Source organism: Phyllostomus hastatus, unplaced genomic scaffold (assembly GCF_019186645.2).
Source record: "Phyllostomus hastatus isolate PE091 unplaced genomic scaffold, TTU_PhHast_1.1 phas_scaffold_60, whole genome shotgun sequence".
NCBI lineage: Eukaryota > Metazoa > Chordata > Mammalia > Chiroptera > Phyllostomidae > Phyllostomus > Phyllostomus hastatus.
The window spans coordinates 4,618,801-4,639,989 of record NW_025334038.1 but is presented as its reverse complement, the minus strand read 5'-3'; the positions used below and the strand labels follow the sequence as shown (position 1 = coordinate 4,639,989).

The window sequence follows — 21,189 nt, the reverse complement described above, 5'->3', positions numbered from 1 at the left end:
GTACAGTGAAGTCAGCACTGTTCACTCATATACATTCCAGTCCACTCTCATTGGCTGCCAGGTTACATCGATGTTGTGCAAACCATTCTTATTATATTAACAATGGCTGGACTTTTTCTGGACAGACTTCATATGACTCTTGAAAGGCTGTCAATCCCTAAAATAAATAATTTCCATGCACCTGAAGGAACCAGCTTTCCTAATCTAAACATCTTTAATACACACTAACTGTGGATTCTATGGTCTTCTGAAAGTGACTGCCAAATCCCACTATTAGCTGGAAGAGATCACTCTAGAGAAAAGAACTACTTTCCATTACTACAACCAAAGCATTAAAAGACCCACAAATTGAAGTTACAACAGAAAGGAAATAATAATTTTCAGCACTTTCTATGTGGAAGACATGCTGGTTGTTGCACCTAAGGGTAGTGGATGTGAATTTCAAAGTCACATACCCAATACTTGTGTGTAATCGTGTGAATGTATGTACAGATAACTATAGAAGTAGGTATGTATTTTGTGTTGTTTGCTCTTTTGTGTGATAGGCAGTCATGTGTGACAAGAAGAGACAGGCATAGGAGAGGCTCAGTAAATCAAAGATTATTATACTCACAGGTTGTAGAAACAGGAGGCACACCACACCATAGGAAAGCACCAACATCTGTTAGGAGGCAGAAGAAACAGGACCAAGGGCAGGATCAAGGCCATGGCCTATATTAAAATTCCATTGGGAAAGTCTAGGTAGGACAATGTAAACAATTTAAGTTAGATTGGCTAGCTGCTTAGTACCTGGTCCTTGGAATAGTTAAGGCAGAAAAATATTGCATGTGCAAAAACCAGATAGAGAAAGCATAGCCCTGGATTGGCATTGGTTCAAAACCTCAGGATTTTCCCCGGTGAAGTCTGAAACTGGCCCATACATAGAGGGTAAGGAAAGAGGCAGACCACTCCAGATTGGTAGGTGGCAGGTTCACCAAGCAAGGGAACTGACTTTCCAGGCTTGTCTTAGGTAGCCACAAAGTGAGTAGATCTCTGCACCCACCATCTGAATTTTCAGACCATCTGGAATCTTAAAAGTCTATACAGTGCCTTAATGGGATTCAGTCACTTATACAATCCAGATGGTCTCACAATCCATTGCTCTCTTAAAGCTTTGTCCTTGAAAATGTCTCCTCCCACTGTGGAAATGTGGGAAATGTTGCCCATTCCATGGGCAGAGGAGGGGATAAGGGGTTTCCAGTTGCCTGGGTTCAGCTCCAGGGTCAACAGGTGGGTCAAGTCCTCTCAAAGACCTCCTCTAACAATTAGTTAATTTGCCTATCGAAGGCATGCTCCTAGCTGAGTTTTTCCCTATCTCTAAGAATTGGCTAGGCCTTGGAGGAAAAATCTCTCCCAGAAAGAAGATTTTTTATGACAAAATATCATAATATAAAAAGAATTAAAATATAAACAATACCATGTATACACATATATACTTAAACTGGTATCTATTTAAACTGTGTTATGTGTGTGCAGCTGTGTTTATTTGCAGGCCAGTTTAAATTTGTGACTCATCTTTTAGCCTGCCTACTACTCAGCAATCTAGGCACACCATGATTCATTTGTCTTGATTTTCCAGGCCAATTCAATGTGATTTCTCAGTCAATTCATTCACCTTCTGTTTAAATTGCCTACAAGTTCTCCCCCTCCCTTCCTCCCCATGATCATGTTTACTCCCCATCAGCTCTTGCCCTGCCTCTTCAAGTAAACAAATTAATTCAGGTTTCATTGACCCTTCTCATTATTGCTCAGTCCAAATTGGTTACTGCCAAGGGAATTGGAGCATATTTGTAAAGAAAAATATCAACTTTATATAAACTGCCCCAATTTTTTTGCAGTCATAACTATTTTTTAATTGTTCTATACACTCCTCTCCCCCACAGAAAATAAGTAGATAAATAAAAGAAGTGGCCTACTAGATAGCCAAACTATAATTTCTGTTCTAGACTCCTAGATGGTTCATGGGTGAGCTTTGGGGATTTATAAACCTGTTTTTCAAAATGCAGCCAACCCACTAATATTGCAGTGATATAAATTTAAAAGCATTGTCATGTGAATTTTAATGGCTCAGAATAAAATAATGTACAATGGAATGGAAAGAAACATGAGTGAAACACCAGAGTAAGGGTATTGTTTTGAGAAATGTTATATTTATGTGACCGTGTGTACCAAACAACATGGAAAATATATTTCTAAGGAGAGTGGGCAAACAAGTTTGGAAACACACGAACAAATATATAACACTCGGACTTAATTCAACTTCTCCAGTTGTCCATGGTCCAAAAAGAGCACGAACATAATAAAATCAGACTCCCTTAAGGGCCTCCTCTGGGGTTACTCAAATTCTACCAGGACTCCCTTCCAGCTCTGGCATAATGTGGACCCGGCGCAGGCGAGGGCGCAGGCGCAGGCCTCCACTCCCCTAGAGGGCGATGAACAGAACCTGGTCGCCAAGGGTAGCTCAGCGCACGCGACCGGAAGCATTTCCACCCGGGACACATTTTTCGGTTCACAGGCCACGAGTGTTTCCTGTGACGTATTATCTGTTGGCAGAGCTGATCACGTGCTGTAGGAGAGGAAGTAACGTCACTCAGGGACCAGAAACCTGGCTGTGGCGCCGCTCTGAAGGTGTTCCATCAACATGTCTCATCTACCGATGAAACTCCTGCGCAAGAAAATCGAGAAGCGGAACCTCAAATTGCGGCAGCGAAACCTAAAGCTACAGGGTGAGATGCGTTAAGCTTAGCGGCGCCTCGGTTGCTGTGGGAGCCCACGCACAGCCGTCGCGTTCTTCGAGTGTCACCGCGGCTGCGGTGTGGCGTGAGCAGGGTCCCTGCGAGCACGCGTGCGTGTTGATAATGAAAAGGCAGCTTGGGGCACCCTTGAGTCCCGTCTCAAGCTGGTGCCGACTCGGCCGTGGCCTCACAACTGTCGTGACTGTCAGATCACCTTCTTCCACCTCTGCTTCCTATTCTAACTTCCTCACCTTCAGGTTCCACCTCGTCCCCACCTCTCACCCATTTCCGATTAGACACGTGGAACTTTATCTCCATGCAGCTTGCATTTACATTATCTATAATTGATTTCTATATTTTTTCAAAAGAAGCTCATCGTCACCCTTTTCACAAAAGTATCCTGATAACGTTGCCTTCCTCTGCCCACGTCCACTCACTTCCTACTCCGCTCGCACACGCATTTACAATTCTAAAAAGTGCTACACGCATACGTCGAACGCAAAGCCTCTTTCCAACCCTGTTTCCCCATCACTTCCAACTTGAGTTTATAAATTACTTAAGGGCTTCTACATATTTATATCTTTCACAAACACATGTAAAAAGGATTATACGTGAATCACCTTGCTTACCTATCTTCCTGACGGTGAGCCACAGGGATTGAAGTTATTTAGAGTAAGAGTTTTCAGCCCTATATAATAAGATGTAAACCCACGAAGGCAATTTTTGAGAACTAATGCTTTTACCCCAGTTGGTTTTCAAGAGAGATTGATTTATTGGAAGAAGCCTTGGAGGAGAGGGAACGTTTGTGGGTTTTGGAAATAATGTTTTTTGAAATTCCTTTGTATTTCCAATTACTAACTACTTTTTGGTAGTTAAAGGAGTGGCTAAAATAAAAGATGGTGTTATCTGTTTCTGTAAATAAACATGGAAACTTTCATAAAGACATTCTTGGGTAGTTTATGTAAGTATTGGGACAAATGTGTGGTTTATTCAGCAATTTTCAGTTCACTATCTAGGAAAGTTGAGGGAGAATGTTTTGAAGTTGTATTTATATGAGAAGTATTAGTTGTGTAAGATGTAAGTTGTTTATAATATATCTGTTAGTCACACCTTTATCAAATACCTAATAGTAAAATGTATTTTTTATAACTGCTATTGTCTAGCCCTAGCTGTTTAAATATTTAACCTCATAAAGTTTTCCTGTCCTGGACTTTTTACTCCTTAAGGACAGAGATGGTGGTTTTCTGAAGTAAGATGCAGCTTTCCCTCTTACAGCATTTTTCTGTAAAGGAAATTTACTTGCCCTGTAGTGCAACATCATAAAATTGCAAGTGGTTTTAATGATAAGCAAGAAGTCCTCAAATAATGTTTTGTTCAGTGTTATTGGTTGTAGCATTAATAAGATGCCCTAGGAACTTAACTCTCATTTATATCATTTAGCCAATGTAAATTGGTTGCAGTTCCAAGAACCTGTCAGTGACATTAAGTGAGAATTTAGTGTTTATGAAAGGAAAGTAAAAGCTAAATCATTTCAGTTCTGGAAGCCATGGAATTTCTCACTGGGGATTACAGTATTTCTAAGTATACTTCTTTGTTACAATGTGTTCTGTTTCTGCTTTTAAACAGGGGTCAGGAATGTGAGCCTATCAGAAATTGAAAATGGAGATATGTCTGAAGAAACAGTAGGAAGTGGAAAAGTTAAAAAATCCTTACAACAGTCTATGAAGGTAGGTTTATCAGCAGCCCAAAATGGAGATACATCTGAAGAAACAATAAGAAGTGGAAAAGTTAAAAAATCTGTAAAGCAGTCTATGAATAAGGGTTTGTCGGAAGCCCAAAATGGAGATACATCTAAAGAAAAAGTGGAAAATGTAAAAGTTAAAATATCCCCCAAGAAATCTACCATATTAACCAATGGGGAAGCAGCAGTGCAGTCTCCCAATTCAGAATCAAAGAAGAAGAAGAAGAAGAAGAAGAAGAAGAGAAAAATGGTGGATGATCATGGGCCTGGTAAGTATTTCGTTTCTGAATTTAAGCTGTTTAAACTATTTTTCGGTTGTCATTCTTCCTTTATTATTATTGTGCCTGCATGACATGCAAGGCACCCCTCTGTACTCACTAGTATATCAGAAACTGGGCTGGTAGCTAAAGGAAACATGGTGGGGGGGAGTCAGTTTAACTTTTCCTAAAATATTGAACAATGTGTCATGCCTTTACATTCCTTAAGAACCTTAAATAAAACCTGACACTTAAGAATCTTCTGTTTATGTCTTCCTTAGACATTTACAAATTTGCTCTTCTATTACCTGGACTTTGTATGAAAAACAGAACATGCCGTGACATAGTATTTTAGGTGTGCCTGTTTACAAAGAGAAATGTGGAGTTATTGATACTAAAGAAATCCAGGCTGGTAGAATCTACCTCCTTGGGCCTTTTTTTTTTTTTTACATTAATGATTCTTTTTAATTATTTTTTGCCCCCCTTTTTTTTTTTACCATAAATTTCTTCCTTTTGAAAGGAGAGTCAGTAATAATTTGGGCGTGCAAAGTGCACAAAATAGCAGTTAGGAAATGCCTGGATAAATAGAATAGTAATTTCCAAGTGAGTATGATGGCCAGGATAGTATTAAGTGGGAAGTGAAGTGAAGTTTTCTTTTGGAAGACGATTGGATTTGAATGAGCTTAGGTGAAAGGAAAGGCATTTTAATGGAGATGTGAGCAAGCAGAGATTTCAAGGGAAGATAGAAAAGATATCACCAAACTATTCAGCTTTCCACCTATTTTTGTGGTGGGCGGGAAGCTTTACTGGAACACTGCAATACCTATTTGTTTATTTGGTCTTTATGGTGACAGACCAGATGGCCTGAAAAACCGAAAATGTTTATTATCTGGCCCTTTTAGCAAAACTTTTGCCAACACTTGAGTTAGAATTTTCTGTTTATGTCTTATCTGAAATAAAGCTTTCATTAGAAAGGAGCTTTGAACTTTTCCAAACATGTATGGCTATCTTCATGCTGCCTACAGACTAATGTACTTACAGGTTATAAATTGCATAAATAAAAATGTGAAGCAAGATAGAGAAAAGCATGAAGGTAAGACCTTACAGTTTTTATTTAAAAGTGATTGTCATTGTGTTCTAAAGTTATTAGTGCCTTTAGGGTTCTTTTTCTAAGTATGGCTAAGAAAGTGATTTATTTCTATTCTCAAGCACTGAATTTCAGGGCTGGGACTTTTAAGGACTATTTTAAGGAAAATACAAGTGATAAGTCATGAAGACCAGCTGATGGTATCCATGGCTTTTGAACATGTGAGTCCTGCAGAGATGACCATTTCCCAGAAGGATGGTAGTAAAGTCTAAGGAAGAGGCCAGTTCTGGGCTACAGCATCCTGAGTTCTGGTGTGGGTCAGGTCTGCTCTAACCAGTGTCACTAACTACCGTAAATTGATAAAAGCCCAGGATGGTAGTTGACCCATTTGACCCAAAGAGACTTTGAAGAGTGTGATGAAAGTTGTGAATATAGAAGTAAAAAGCCAGGAGGCCTTACCTTTTCTTCCCTCAGCCCTTAAATTCAAGGGCAGGCCAGTTTTTGTCACCTTGCTACGTGAATTGTTGCCCCTGCTTTGTAGTCTTATCTTTAGTGACATGAAGAGCCTTTGGTATTTCTGTTCATCTTTAAAACAAAATTAGCTTTTATAGAAAACGTAACATTTATGGTATGGGAGGAAAATTAGTGCTTGTTATGAGTTTTGTTTTGTTTTTGTTTTTGTTTTTTAACATTAATGATATGCTTTTTTCCCCTCAGTGAAGTATTATAGAACTTGGAACAATTAGAATACTTAAATTGCTTAGTTAGACTCTTTTTTAAAAATGGTTACATAAGGAAGTTTTGTTGGAAAATCTGGATATCCTACTGGGTTTTTTAATATAACCAAATCTTTAATTATGAAAAAAAATTATTAGCAAATTAAAACTGAAAATTTGTTTAAGTTTTGAAAATAAGCCTCTTTAGCTCTGGCCAGTGTAGCTCAGTGGATTGAGCACTGGACTGTGAACCAAAGTGTCGTAGGTTCGATGCCCAGCTGGGGCACATGTCTGGGTTGTGGGCCAGGTCCCCAATGTGGGGTGCGCAAGAGGCAACCACACACTGAGGTTTCTCTCTCTTTATCCTTCCCTTCTCCTCTAAAAATAAATAAGTCTTTAAAAAAAACGGAAAATATGCCTCTTTAAATCACACATCTTTTGTTTTGTGATCCCATTTGGTATTTTTATGTCAAGAAAAAAAAGGGGGTGTTTTGTTTTTTAAAACAAAGATACCAAAAAAGCAAAAACCGAAGACAAGGTAGAATTGGAAGAAGGTGCCCAGGCTCCAGAAGAAACAGAAACCAGTGTGGAGAAGCCAGACGATGGAAAAGAGGACAGTGAAGTGCCCGGCCTGCCCCTGGGACTGACAGGTAACTTGTAGAAAGTTTTCCAGATAGATCTTAAAAATTCCATACCTCTTTGCATTATAAGATTTGCAGTTTTAATTGTGACTTTTATCTGGAAAAAGTAAGGACTGACAAATTTTTTATATCTTAAGTGATGCGTTTTATTTTCCATATTGTATCTTAGTGTCTGTTTATTTTTTCCTTTACTCCTAACAAAATTTTAATAATGCACACAAACAGCTTCTGGGGCCCTTTGTTCCTTTGGTTTATCGTTTTCTAAAGCTCATTCCCTGTTGTAGTAGGAAAATTATTGGCCAGAAGTCTGAAGACCAGAGGTTTAATACTGGCTTATTACTGAGAAAGAAGGTAGAGGCAGGAATTAACAGTGTTGAAGAACTTGTGCCCGGTTAACCTCCTGTGGCCTTTGTTTCTATATCTGTAAATTCAAGAGTTTAAACTAGAATTAGTTGCCCCTAAACAAGAATGTTTGGGAGTTACCTGAGTTGTTTTGTTTGTTTTTGTTAAAATATTGAGGCCCCACCCCAGACCTGCATAGTTAAAATTGCAAGGGCTATGGCAGTAGTTCTCTGCCAGGGCGGTTTTGTCTCCCCGGTGGGGTTGCTGCTTCACCTGCTGAAGAACCACACACCTGATATGTAGGTTCAGCCTAGCAGGTTGGTTCTGTCTGACTCGGTTGCCTTTGGGAATGAGGTTAACCACCCTTTTGATTGACTTAACACATGGTTTTTATTATACTGGTTGTTTTCACTTCTTATTTCAGATTTCTTTAAATATTTTATATTACATAGAAATTATTGGAATTTAGTCTTAGTGGAGAAAGCTATTATAAGCTTGACTTCAACCCAGTAATGCTTTCAATCAGCAAAACTAAGTTAGGCAGCTCCAGCTATATGAACTACTAAAAATGATAAATGTGCTAATAATAAACTGTTTTCTGTCTAGGAGCTTTTGAGGATACTTCATTTGCTTCCCTATCTAATCTTGTCAATGAGAACACACTGAAGGCAATAAAAGAAATGGGCTTTACAAACATGACTGAAATTCAGCATAAAAGTATCAGACCACTTCTGGAAGGCAGGTATGATTAACATTGATTGATGTTTGACCATTAGTATCTCTGTTTTTAGTGCTAGCAATTTGGAGAGAAAGTACCAGTGTGTTCTATTGATTTTGCACTGTGTTGGTTTGCATATCCAACCTGCATTAAAGACTTTAAATTATTTACTTATGGTTGAAGAAAAGTGTTTACTTTTGTTTCGTATTATGATTCTTATTTCTAAGTTAGGTTGATTTCAGTGATAGAAAAGGTAGCAACTTCGTCTTTCTTACTCCTATTCTGCCTGGGAGCCTAAAACCTATGTGATTGTGCCTGGTAGCTATTCAGTAAGTATTTGATGAATGAGTAGACTGTGTCTCTCTCCTCCTTTCCCTTTTTCATATTCAGGGATCTTCTCGCAGCTGCAAAAACAGGCAGCGGCAAAACCCTGGCATTTCTCATCCCCGCAGTGGAACTCATTGTTAAGTTAAAGTTTATGCCCAGGAATGGTAAGCCTTTGATCCAATTGTTTCTGCCATTGTCTGACTAGAAATTTATTGTAGCTGTTATGAACTCGTGGTGATAATTACAGTTTGACTTTTACCATATCTCATTTTTTGCTTTTTAGGAACAGGAGTTCTTATTCTCTCACCTACAAGGGAACTGGCCATGCAGACTTTTGGTGTTCTTAAAGAGCTAATGACACACCATGTTCACACATACGGATTAATAATGGGTGGCAGTAACAGATCTGCTGAAGCACAGAAACTCGCTAATGGGATCAACATCATTGTAGCTACACCAGGCCGTCTCCTGGACCATATGCAGGTAAGAAAACACTAGTGTGTAGTGCCTGTCTCGTCTTGTGTGGCACAACCTTGACAGCTAATGGTGTTTCTTTATCCTTTTGTCTTGTTAGAATACCCCAGGGTTTATGTATAAAAACCTACAGTGTCTGGTCATTGATGAGGCTGATCGGATCTTGGACGTTGGGTTTGAAGAGGAATTAAAGCAAATTATTAAACTTCTGCCAAGTAAGTAGTAGCATCTACATGTGGCTTGCAAAGTAGTTGCTAGAAGCAGGTGAGGGTTGTTCCTATATGAAAAATATTAATACCAGAACTTTAATATAACAAGTAAAGTAGCTGTGCCAATTAACTTTAGAGGTAGTTTGCAATATAAGTATCAAAATTACTAGTAACTTAATATAGTGGTTTTGCCATTTTAGAGGCTTAATGCAAGTTAAACAGCATTATGTCTCTCATCCACCCCAATTCTCCATCTTACTTTTTCTTTATCTGACATTTCCCAGGTAGCCATAGACTTGTTGCCTTCTGTGTATTATTTGAGTTATACATACCTTGATTATAGTAGTTGTAACATTATAAACTGCTTATATCTGTAATAAGGCCATTATTGCACTCATACAATTTGTTTTGTAATGCTTTACTGGCAATCTGTAGATATTTTAAATGCACAATTTGATAAACTTTGATGCTACACATGTGAAAACCATTACATCTATATAGTGAACATCTCCATAACCCTCAAATGTGTCTTCAATGCACCTTTGTAATCCCTCTCAGCCTCAGCAGGAGCAACCTTCACCTACGTCCAACAGCTATTCACACACATAGATTTCTCCCAGGCAACTGATAATCTACTTTCAGTCACTGTAGATGAGTTTTCCAGAGATTTATGAGTTGCAAACATTCATCTACAGCTTTTTTTATGGATGCTTATTTTCTTTTCTCTTGGGTACCTACTGAGAAATAGACTGGCTAGTGTGTATTTAACTTCTACCATGTTACGTCCCCATCAGCACTGTACAGGAGTTCCAGTTCGACCTATTAAGTCTTGAAATTAGGTAGCATTAACTCCTTTGTTCTTTTTTCAAAAGTGCTCTGGTTACTCTTGTCCTTTGCATTTCTATATAAATTTTAGAATTAGTTTGTCAATTTCTACTCCCTAAAAAAATCAGATTAGGGGTATATTGAATATAGGTCATTGGTGAAAGGCAGTATTCAGTTCAACCCATGAATAAGGTACATTTCCATTTATTGGCCTCTTGACTTCTCTCAACAGTGTTTTTAGTTTTCAGAGTGCAGGTTTTTTCACATGTTTCATTATCTTTATCCCTAAGTACTTCATTAAAATTTCAATTTCAAATTGTTTGTTTATGGTATGTTCATGTACAGTTGATTTTAGTTTATCCATCCTATGTCTCGCAAGGTAATTATTTCTGTGTTCAACTGGATTGTTCAGTATGACCCTTCAAATGAGGCTAGCTGATAGATTTTCTGCATAGGCAATCATGTCATCTAAAAATTTTAAAAGTGTATTAAATTCACTTAATATTTTTCTTGCCTAAATGCACTGGCGAAAAACTGCAGTACAGTGCTGAAGACATCTTTGTCTTATTCCTGATCCTTAGAGGGGAGTCTTATTCCTGATATTAGAAGGGAAAGAAAGCATTCAGTCTTTCTCCATAAAGTACAATGTTAGTTGGGGGTTGTTTTCTATAGATGCCCCTTGTCAGATTGAGGACAATCCCTTCTGTTTCCAGTTTGCTGAGACTTTTCTTTTTTAAAAAACATATTTTATTGATTATGCTATTACATTTGTCCCATTTTTTCTCCCTCTTATTCCCCTCCACCCTGCACTCCCCCCATCCACATTCCCCTCCTGCCCCCATTTCCCCCATGAGGTCCTCCAGCCACTGCCTTACCCCCTGTCCTTTCTGTCCCTCATGCCCTCTCCTCCCTCTACCTGCCTCTGCCCCTCCTACCAGTCTGAATGAATATTAACTCCTCTAACTCCTTGGTTGTCAGACTTCCATACAGTTTGATTCTGGCAGTTCTGGTTATTTTTTGTTTTTAAATGTGTTGTCCTTCTAGTTGCGCATGAAGGCAAAGTGTATCTACCTACGCCTCCATCCTAGCTGAAAGTCGACATTTTTCAACCAAGAAATAAATGTTAAATTTTGTCAAAAGCTTTTTCTGTGTCTGTTGAAATCATCTGATTTTTTTCTTCTTCAGTTTGTTAATATAGTAAATTATTTTTTTTAATTTTCAAATATTAAAGCAACCAATCCTGCATTCTTGGAATAAACCTTACTTGGTCATGAGTTATCCTTTTTTTATATTGCTGGATTCACTTTGCTAAAGTTTTGTTTAGAAATTTTGCAGATGTGTTCATGAGTCATTGTCAGGGTAATGGCGGGCTTCAAAGAATAAGTTGGAAGCTAAATTCTCTTTAGTGCTCTGGAGAGTTAGTGAAGAACTGGTAGTATTTGTTCCTTAAATATTTGAACTCACCACTAGAGACCAATAGGGATGGAGTCTTCTTTACATAAAGTTTTCAAGTACAGTTTCTTTAGTAGATGCAAGGCTGTTCAGGTTTTCTGTTTCTTGAATAAGTTTTAGCAGTTTGTCTTTCAAGGAAATTGTCCATTTCATCTAAGTTGTCAAATGAACATAAAGTTGCTCATGACATTCACTTAATATCTCTAGTGATGTAATGTCTCCCATTTTTGAGAGTTCTACTTAGGAGCATTTGTAGTTATAGAGCAGTTCTAAGGAGTCCCTGAAAGATTTGGGTTATTTTTACGTATATCTGTTTTAGCACGCAGACAGACCATGCTATTTTCTGCCACACAAACTCGAAAAGTTGAAGACCTAGCGAGGATTTCTCTGAAAAAGGAGCCATTGTATGTTGGTGTTGATGATGATAAAGCTAATGCAACAGTGGATGGTCTTGAGCAGGTACTTATTTTCAATATCTTAAATTTTAAGGATTTTTTTTCTTTGGTGTTTCCTTCTAATTGTTTAGAGTATGCCCCAGAAAGCAAGTGGGTTATTGAACTTTTAATTCCAATATAGCGAACTTGGGTATTGGGTCTCTGGCTTTCCTGGTTAAGGTATCTTGAACTCTGAATAATTTTTTTTTTAAGATTTTATTTATTTATTTTTAGAGAGGGAAGGGAGGGAGAAAGAGAGAGAGCGAGACAGAGAGAGAGAGAGAGAAACATCAATGTGTGGTTGCTGGGGGTCATGGCCTGCAACCCAGGCATGTACCCTGACTGGGAATCGAACCTGCGACATTTTGGTTCACAGCCCACGCTCAATCCACTGAGCTACGCCAGCCAGGGCCTAACTCTGAATAATTTAATTAGCTGTCTTTACTGTCTCTTAATACCACTTGCCATGTAAGAAGCATTATTAGCCACTACCACATATTGATGCAGTAAAATAAAAGTTGATTGTTTTAATAATCTCTTGCTCTAAGATGTGAGGTAAGTTAGAAGATGGAGAAGCTGGTTTCAGACACATAGCTGTGGAAAATAGGAAATGAGACAAAGATCCAAACTAGGTTGATTAAAAATAGAGTTTTCAGGTAGAATCTTTGATGAATAAAATATTTTCTGCAACAGTTTAGTTTAAAAAATTCTTATTGGTTTTTATTTTTTAAAAGTATGTTCATCCAGCTCTGTTATCTTGTTTAGGATTATGCACTTAAGCTGTGGTTATTTGAGATCTTGCTATTAAAGACCTTTTGAAACATGAATCATTGATATATCCTTTTTTTAAATCATTTTATTGTTCAATTATAGTTGTCTGCATTTTCTCCCCATCACTCCCCCAATATATCTTCAGAGTTGCAGTTAGTGGTGTTAATATGTTATGGTTGCAAGAACTGTTGGTAACCTGTAATCTCAGAAATATGGAACAAATTTAGTGTCCAGTGATTACAGCCTGTTAAAGGAATCAGAAGAGCTTAAAATAGCCTTATTTTAGGAATCCTTTATTAGAATGATGGCATGATTTTACTACAGGTGGAGCATGACACTCTGTGTGCAATGTTTATTAGTGCATTCATCAAATTACTGGCTAATGCAGCTGAAAATGCCCATTTGGTTATTTTATATCTGTTCATTTCAATTACGTCTAGGGATACGTTGTTTGTCCTTCTGAAAAGAGATTCCTCCTGCTCTTTACGTTCCTTAAGAAAAACCGGAAGAAGAAATTAATGGTCTTCTTTTCATCTTGTATGTCCGTGAAATACCACTATGAGTTGCTGAACTACATAGATTTGCCTGTATTGGCCATTCATGTAAGTGATTATGAAGTTTATTAAAAACAGGTTGTGCTTATCAAGTTACATAGATTGTGGAGTTCCAGGTATTACCCTCCTCTAAAAATAGGTCAGTCAACATTAGGTGATTGATCCTGTGGGGGAGGCAGGGAGCTCTGCTGGGTGTTGAAGGGTGAGAACCACAGAAGAATAAGAGACATCACCTACTTAGGAAAATTACAGGCCAGGGAGTGAACTTGAAATAAAGTAGTTTCGCAGCTCCACAGTTTGGGGGTTCTACATCTAGACCTCCCCAAAATAGACCTCCCCAAAATAGCCTTAAGTTGCCAGCTGTAATAGATGTTCTGGTTTGATTCTAGGGAAGGCAGAAGCAAAATAAGCGTACGACCACATTCTTCCAGTTTTGCAATGCAGACATGGGGATATTGTTGTGCACAGATGTGGCAGCCAGAGGGCTGGATATTCCTGAAGTTGACTGGATTGTTCAATATGACCCTCCAGATGACCCCAAGGTAACTGGCATCTTTGGAGTTTCTCAGAATGGCTACATTAAGGAGCACACTTCCTCTCCTGGTTCCCTGAGGAATACTACATTTGACATTCAGAAGCTTATTCCTTAGTTAGTCATGTTTTATTGTACAGTAACTTTGCAATATTTCTCTGGTGCTGGAAGTGTAATAGGGCTTTTGCAGGACCAAAAGGGTGCATGTAAAACGATTTGAGAGGCCTCAGTGGAACTTAAATTAGGAGTGTTAACATGTTTGGAATGAGTTGTTAAGAGCAGTAGGTGTCAGAAGGAAATAAAATTTGCTTACAGAGATAGATAAGACTCTGTAGTATATGTAGTAAAATAAGTTTATTAAGTATTTTCAACAAACAATAGATAAGATAAATTGTCAGCCAGCATTTAAACATGTTTCAGAAAGCCATTTTGAGGATGAAGCACACTTACTGGTCATTTTATTAGATCGTAGAGTTCATGTGACTAACATGCCCAGCTTTCCTTGGGCCTCAGTCATCATCCTCCTCAGGTGTGGAACGTGAAGAAGGAATGATGGACTCAACTTTGGGAACAGCCCTGGGGGAGGGGCAGCATCTCATAAAGAGGTACAGACACACTTATGTCCAGTGCCACACAAGTCCTGGACATGCAACCTGTGGCAGTCAGTTTGTAAACCCAGCTTTCTCTCTCCACTAAAGGAATACATTCATCGTGTGGGAAGAACAGCCAGAGGCCTAAATGGAAGGGGGCATGCCTTGCTCATTTTGCGCCCTGAAGAATTAGGTTTCCTTCGTTACTTGAAACAGTCCAAGGTAAAGACTTTTGCTTGGATAATCTTAAGTTGGGAATGAATTCCTCTTGGTGTAGGTATTGTTGGCCAGTGCAGACGGCCTGAAGCACAGTTTCTAGAAGTGTCTGATGAGTCATGATTTGCTGCAGTGTTATTAGAACCATTGTTACAGAAGTAAACAAGATTTCACGTGGGTCTGGACCAAGAAATGTGAACAGAGAATACTACCCAAATGCCTCATTTCTTGTGCTCTGGTTGGTCAGCAGTGCGTCTTGTGTCCTCATCTCTCCTCCCCTGTTCCCTACACCCCATTTGAAACCACCTCCACTCCTTTAAATCTCCCTCACACCTGAGCATCTCTCTGCCTCCTGCTCCCCTTCTTACAGTCTTGTCTGCATCTTTTACTCCTGGTGTCTTTGCCTCTTAACCTCACCGGAAGCAGTGGGGAATCTTTATTTGCTCCTTCTTTCTTCTCTTCCTCTCTCTCATTCATCAACTCTGCTTTTCAGCCAGTCTCTCCCTTACAGTTAGCTCTTTACCATCTCAAGTGTTTCACCAAGAAAAATAACTTCAACCCTAAAATTCTGCCACCTCCACCTCCTACGAGGCTACTGCCTGTTACCTTTCTTCAGTCTGCCATTTTGAAAAATGGTTCCTGTTTTTTCCATTTGTTTTCCATTCACCCTGTTGTCCACTGTCCCTCATCTGACTCTATCCCACCAAATCTGAATTCATTGGGATTTTAAGTGGCCTCTTTGTTGCTAGATGTGGTGAATACTTATCATACCTTCTTTTCCCTGTCATCTGCCTCCTGTTGGTTTCCCTGGCAAACAGTCTTGCCATGTGCAGTTTCTTCTATTCAGTATGTAGGAGGAGTACTCAGAAATTGCTCTACACACTTTCACTTTTCCTGTTCAGTGCCCTTTTCCTGGTTCTCTAGATTGCCTCTGGTTTTAGGAAGCTGTTGTCTTCTGGGAAGCATCACTGACTCCTGCCCTCATGTTTCTGCAGCAGGAGTGCTCCTTGAGATGTTGCCTCTTATCTGTCTCCCTGTAAGACTATAAGTTCTTTGAGGGCAGAGCCCATAGCCTGGGTAGCTATTCCCACCCCACCCCACTCCCGTAGTACAGGTCTGGCACTCTTCCAGTTATCCAGCAAGTGATGGCTGGCCAGAAACCCTTCCTGTAGGAGCCTATGGTCATCATGACCTCTGGTGTTGCAGACTCCCATCAGAGGGCAGTGTTGTGTCAGGGCAGCTCTCCTGGCATGGATTTTAAGCTAGCGGGCCTCCTGAGTAGAAGCTTTGTGCTGCTTCATCAGGGAAACCCTTGTTTAGAGAAAAGGGCTTCCTTGACTCATCCTGAAATTCTTCACCTTCCTTTTAGGAAGATTCTTCAGTGTAGTTATGTGCGCTTTGCAGAAGTAAGATCAGACTTTTCCATTGGCATTGGGATGCAAGTGGGGGCAAGTTTCTGTGCCAGGGGAACCCCAAGGCCGGGTTGTTGTGTCACTTTTTCAATGCCGGATAAGCCGTCCTGACACCATTGCTGCCTGGCTCCATCATTCCCCAACTGCTTGTAGGGCTTGTCAACTGTTCACATATCTCATCATCTAAACATCTGAATATTGATCCATCCTAGTTTACTGACATTCACGCTTTTGTTTTCTAGGTTCCATTAAGTGAATTTGAATTTTCCTGGTCCAAAATATCTGATATTCAGTCTCAGGTTTGTTTGGTTGTCTGTCTGCCTGTCTCAGCCTCATTCCAGCTTTGCCTCTGTAGTGTTCCATTGGCAATCATTGTCTTCCTGGACTCCCTTTTTTTATTATTTATTTATTTATGTATGTGTGTATGTGTTTATTTGTTTATTTATTCTCCTCAAAGGATATGTTTATTGACTTTAGAGAGGGGGGAAGGGAAAGAGAAACATGAGTGTGAGAGAGAGACATCGATTGGTTGCCTCCTATAAGTACCCTAACAAGGGATCAAACCTGCAGCCTTTTGGTATACAGGATGACGCTCCATCCAACTGAGCCACACCAGCCAGGGCGAGTCTCCTTTTTTTATTAATGGCAAATTTGGACTCTGTGATCATTCAGGTTTCCTGCTACACTGATACCACATTTCTTTCTATCTCTGTGTTGTTTCAGACCATGCCATTACTGGAACTTCATAATTAATCTTACTATGGCATGGTTTTGCAAATATTACAAAGCTTGGGACAAGTGTATTGGGACAAACTTTTTTTGTAGGGTGGTTTTTCTAATATATATGAAATCTGTCTTATTAAAACCAATGTTTCTTTCCATTTCAGCTTGAAAAATTGATTGAAAAGAACTACTTCCTTCATAAGTCAGCCCAAGAAGCATATAAATCATACATTCGGGCATATGATTCCCATTCTCTGAAACAGATCTTTAATGTTAATAACTTAAATTTGCCTCAGGTTGCTCTGTCATTTGGTTTCAAGGTGCCTCCTTTTGTTGATCTGAGTATCCTTTTTGTTGTTAGGAATTCATGCAGGAATTAAGGAACAAAAGCTTGACAGACATTTGGGCTTAACACTGGGCCAGTGTGTGCTCTGGCTGAGAACTGGAGGAACGGTGTCCAGCCTGGTCACTGCTTATAAGGAGGCAGGGATTAGTGATAGGAGTGTGGATTATACAAACAGGACAGGTTATGACTTAGGCCTTAAAAAACACAAAGGAATTTGTCAAACAGAGCCAGAACACTGCAATCTGAAGAAAAGCACAGAGGGAGGAATTGCAAAGCTCCACTGTGTGAGGTCCTCAGACTATTGCAGAGCTTCACTGTGTGAGATCCTAAGAACCCACGTAGGGAGACTGTGGTGTCGCAAGATGGTGTATTTGTGGGGAAGGGTGCCCCTGTGTCCCCTCTCCATCTGTCCTGCCATGGAAAAAGTCCCACTGTGTCTTCAGCAAGGCCAAAACAAGAGCTAGTGTCCAGAGTTCCTGCTTCATATTAAAGCTCAATCCTTAGGAGCCCACACAGTCTGTCTCAGGCCCAGTAGCTGCTAGACCCACAAGGTCACATGCTCCTGGATGAGAGTATATGAACTGGACTAGTGTGGGTTCCCAAGCAGGAGCCTTTGTTCCCCTGGGATTATGTTAGTTTGGGTTTGGGACAGACCAGGTGCTTTTTCAAAAGAACCAATCAATTTCCCACTCTTTTGTGGGCTTTTTGATGGTTCTAGCACCTAGTCAGACTGATAGGCCTGTATGGTCCAACTCATCACCCCACCCAACAATCTGGTATTAGAGTCAGGAATGGAGGAGTGTCAAATCCCTTGGCAGAGAAATGCTGTAATCCCCTGGACTGTGAAGCTGTGGTTTTCTGTTAAAGCAAACCACTTTATGCTTCCCAATTTATTAAGCCCAATGTCTAATTCCCTTTGCTGTCCTTCCTTTATTAGTATCTAGCTAACTACCAACAGTAACAGCTTCCTTGTGTGACATCTTCAGGCTATTGCTAGGCTTCACTGTATGACAGCTGTTGGAGGAGCATGATGCCCTGAAGAGAGGAGACAGAACTTTCATAGGGCTTTTATCCTCTCACAGCCATCCGTATAAGGAGGTTGCAAGATCAGCAAAAGAAAACTTAAGTACTACTCAAGATAAAAGGCAAAAGGAATATCTCCAGTTGATTCTGTTAGGACTTTATAACGTGTGTTTTATTATGACATTTTCAACGAAAGAAACTGAAGCAGCTAAAGTAAAGCCTGCTCAATAACGCTATGGTGTTAACTGCCAAAGGAGAAAACCAAATTTGGGTCACCCTCATTGTAAGCACTGAGTAAATGCCTACATGTTCAATTATATGAAAAAAAAAGAACTCCACTCTTTTAAGCATTCCTTAATTAGCCCCAAACAAAGGTTAAAGTCATTTGTTTTGACGCAGAGTATTTTTGTGTTCCTATAAACTTGATGATTTACCTCTTAGAAGTAATTGTAATTGTCTTGAGTTTCTTGTGTGGAGAAAATAATTAATGATGGTTATACTGGACTTAAAATCACTCCTGCTAATTTTAGTCGGCAGTCAACATGAACACTCCTAATTTCCTGTAAGTGTGTTGCATAGGCTAATGTTTGTACGTTTCCATGGTTCAGGGAGGGGTTGTGGTAAAAGGACAAGAGGGTTCATGCTGCTTGGTTCTCTGTGTAGGTGTTACATTAGAGTTCTATCTGTGTGTTGCTTGATTTCCTTAACATGCACCTTTAGATGTAAACAGCAATGAAGGCAAGCTTAAAAAGAGAGGAGGTGGTGGTGGATTCGGCTACCAGAAAGCCAAGAAAGTTGAAAAGTTCAAAATCTTCAAACACATCAGCAAGAAATCTGACAGCAGACAGTTCTCTCACTGAAGGCACGTCCACCTTTCATCTTCAAGAGCTTGTCCTGAAATGATGTTGTCTTTATTGCTCTAACAAAAAAAATTCTTTACTTTAGGATTTGGACTGATCTAACGAGTATAAGTTGACTTGGGTTATGAGCACTGGGCATTGATATTTCTAGCAAGTCTCTTATTTGAGGTTATAAAATAGTTCAGTTTTTCTTGATTTCCCAACAACAAAGCAAAGGATCTTTTTGGTCTTCGTTGTGATTATAGTTGTTTTCTTCTCTATTTGTCACTGTTTCTCATTCTTTTTGTAACTTTCTGGTATCTGAAGATTTGTGCAGCATGGATTGCTATGGTAACCTGATATAAAAGGCAGGCGACCTAGTACACTGGACAGGAGGTGATGGTGGTGGTGACGATGCAGGAAATAATCTCGGTTTATTTTTTTGGTTTTTGTTGTTTCTTGGGCCTTAATGGTACTTCTTGACCCCTCCTGAAAATGCTGCTGTGTAAAAGGGCAAAGAGCTTTTGGAAATACCTAAGAAGCACCTTCAATTAAAGGTAGCACTGACTTATATATATATTTACCAGATATTAAAATAATAAGCCTTTCCTAATTTTATTGTTTTAAGAGCAAGAAGTATGAGTTGTTAACAATTTGAATAAAATGCCCCTAGCAGTTCTTTTTGGAATGAGGGGAGATCTCAGACTGCTGAGCCTTACACCAGTGCAGGTGCAGTAGGCTTCCATTCTCTATTAGGCAATTCAGCAGAGGCCTTTAAAAAGAATAGGATTCTCATTCAGATTTGTTCTAGGTGATTTGGGTTTTTGCAAGCCCTTTCAACACTGCAATGCATTTTGGGAAGGGGGGCTTGAAAACAATCGCCTGTTTCCAATCTTTGAAACAAATATACAGTGAAATTGAAAATGAAGTCAGAAAGAGCAGGGATTTAGTCAGATGTAGTTTTTTTGTTGTAGGAGCTCTTAATTTATATTTTATGTTTTAGTTCTAGTGTGTCTCAAGTACAAAATGGTGGTTACATTTTGTAGCAATTTAAAACCAAAGTTGCTAGCATCATTTTGCTATTGTGCCAGCTCATATTTATAAATTCTTGTTAAATATATGTGTACTGAGAACATCAGATGTAGATAAAACAGTCTGATAAATAGTATTCTAGAAGGGAAAGAAAAGAATGACATCCTGCAACTGGGTTCTCAACTGTCTTTGAAGCGGGACCTGTCTTGAGTTTCAGACTTGGATTGCTAGACTCCTCACATTTACTAACTCTTTCTTTATCCATGACTTGTTTTTCTTTTTTGTTTCAGAAATAAACATGTTTCAGAAAATACACAAAAGCAAAAAGAAGAATATTTAATCACTGAACAGAAGACTGAATATTTTCATATATAACCTTCCAGTGTTTTATATATATACTTTTAAATTTTTTATCAGAAGTGAAATCTTCTACCCACTATTTGTGACCAGCTTGTTTCATAACATGGTATTTTCTCTGTCATTAATCACATCAGTTTTGTGTTTCATTTATTAATATACTTTGTTAACTGTGCTTGGTCCGCCTGGATTTGGGTTCTAGATGTCTGATTGTCTCAGCATTTCTAAGAAAAGGTGGTGGAACGATTAGCTTCTACTATAATAACGGCTAGGGGCATCCTGGCAACCAGACTTGACCAACCATGCCAGGATTTAAATCCTGAGGGAACCAGTACTAGAATCAGATACAAGGTCAGGGTAGCACCATCTGCAAGGCTTATTTGTGTAAGGAGAAGGCCTCCTTGGGTTCCTGTGCTAAGAGCACAGTGGCTGGTGGCATGTGTGGAGCTGTTTACTTGACAGGTGGGATTAAGTGGCTTTAGCCAGGAAGGTTTGGCAGCATGGATAGGGAGCCAAGCAGATCACTACATGCCAAAGAAACCTTTGGATCCTCTGGGCTGCAGACAGTGATAAGTAAGTAAAGCTGAATCCAGTACCCCAAAAAGGATCTTACTTATTCAACTATATGGAGCAGTTAAATGAATGCTCTAGAACCAGAATATCTGGATTCAAATTCCAGCTGTGCCTCCTATTTTTCTGGGCCTGTTAAATGAGTGAAAAACAAGGTAGGAAAACCTGTTTTGTAGGACTGCATGAATTGAATGAGCTAAGTACTTAGGACAGTGCCCAGCACAAAG

General features: G+C 39.3%; 1 protein-coding gene across 1 annotated transcript; it reads left to right on the top strand.

Annotated features, from left to right (window-relative positions):
* The first annotated feature begins 2,615 nt into the window (after positions 1–2,615).
* On the top strand, positions 2,616–20,525 carry DDX18 (DEAD-box helicase 18). The gene is made up of 15 exons (XM_045826259.1): positions 2,616–2,765; positions 4,401–4,784; positions 7,085–7,225; positions 8,165–8,300; positions 8,667–8,767; positions 8,887–9,086; positions 9,178–9,292; positions 11,883–12,022; positions 13,209–13,370; positions 13,712–13,864; positions 14,553–14,666; positions 16,315–16,371; positions 16,960–17,137; positions 18,885–19,026; positions 20,326–20,525. Exons 1-14 carry the CDS (start codon positions 2,681–2,683, stop codon positions 19,022–19,024), a joined length of 2,106 nt encoding a protein of 701 aa, XP_045682215.1. The 5' UTR covers positions 2,616–2,680; the 3' UTR covers positions 19,025–19,026; positions 20,326–20,525.
* The last annotated feature ends 664 nt before the right edge of the window (positions 20,526–21,189 follow it).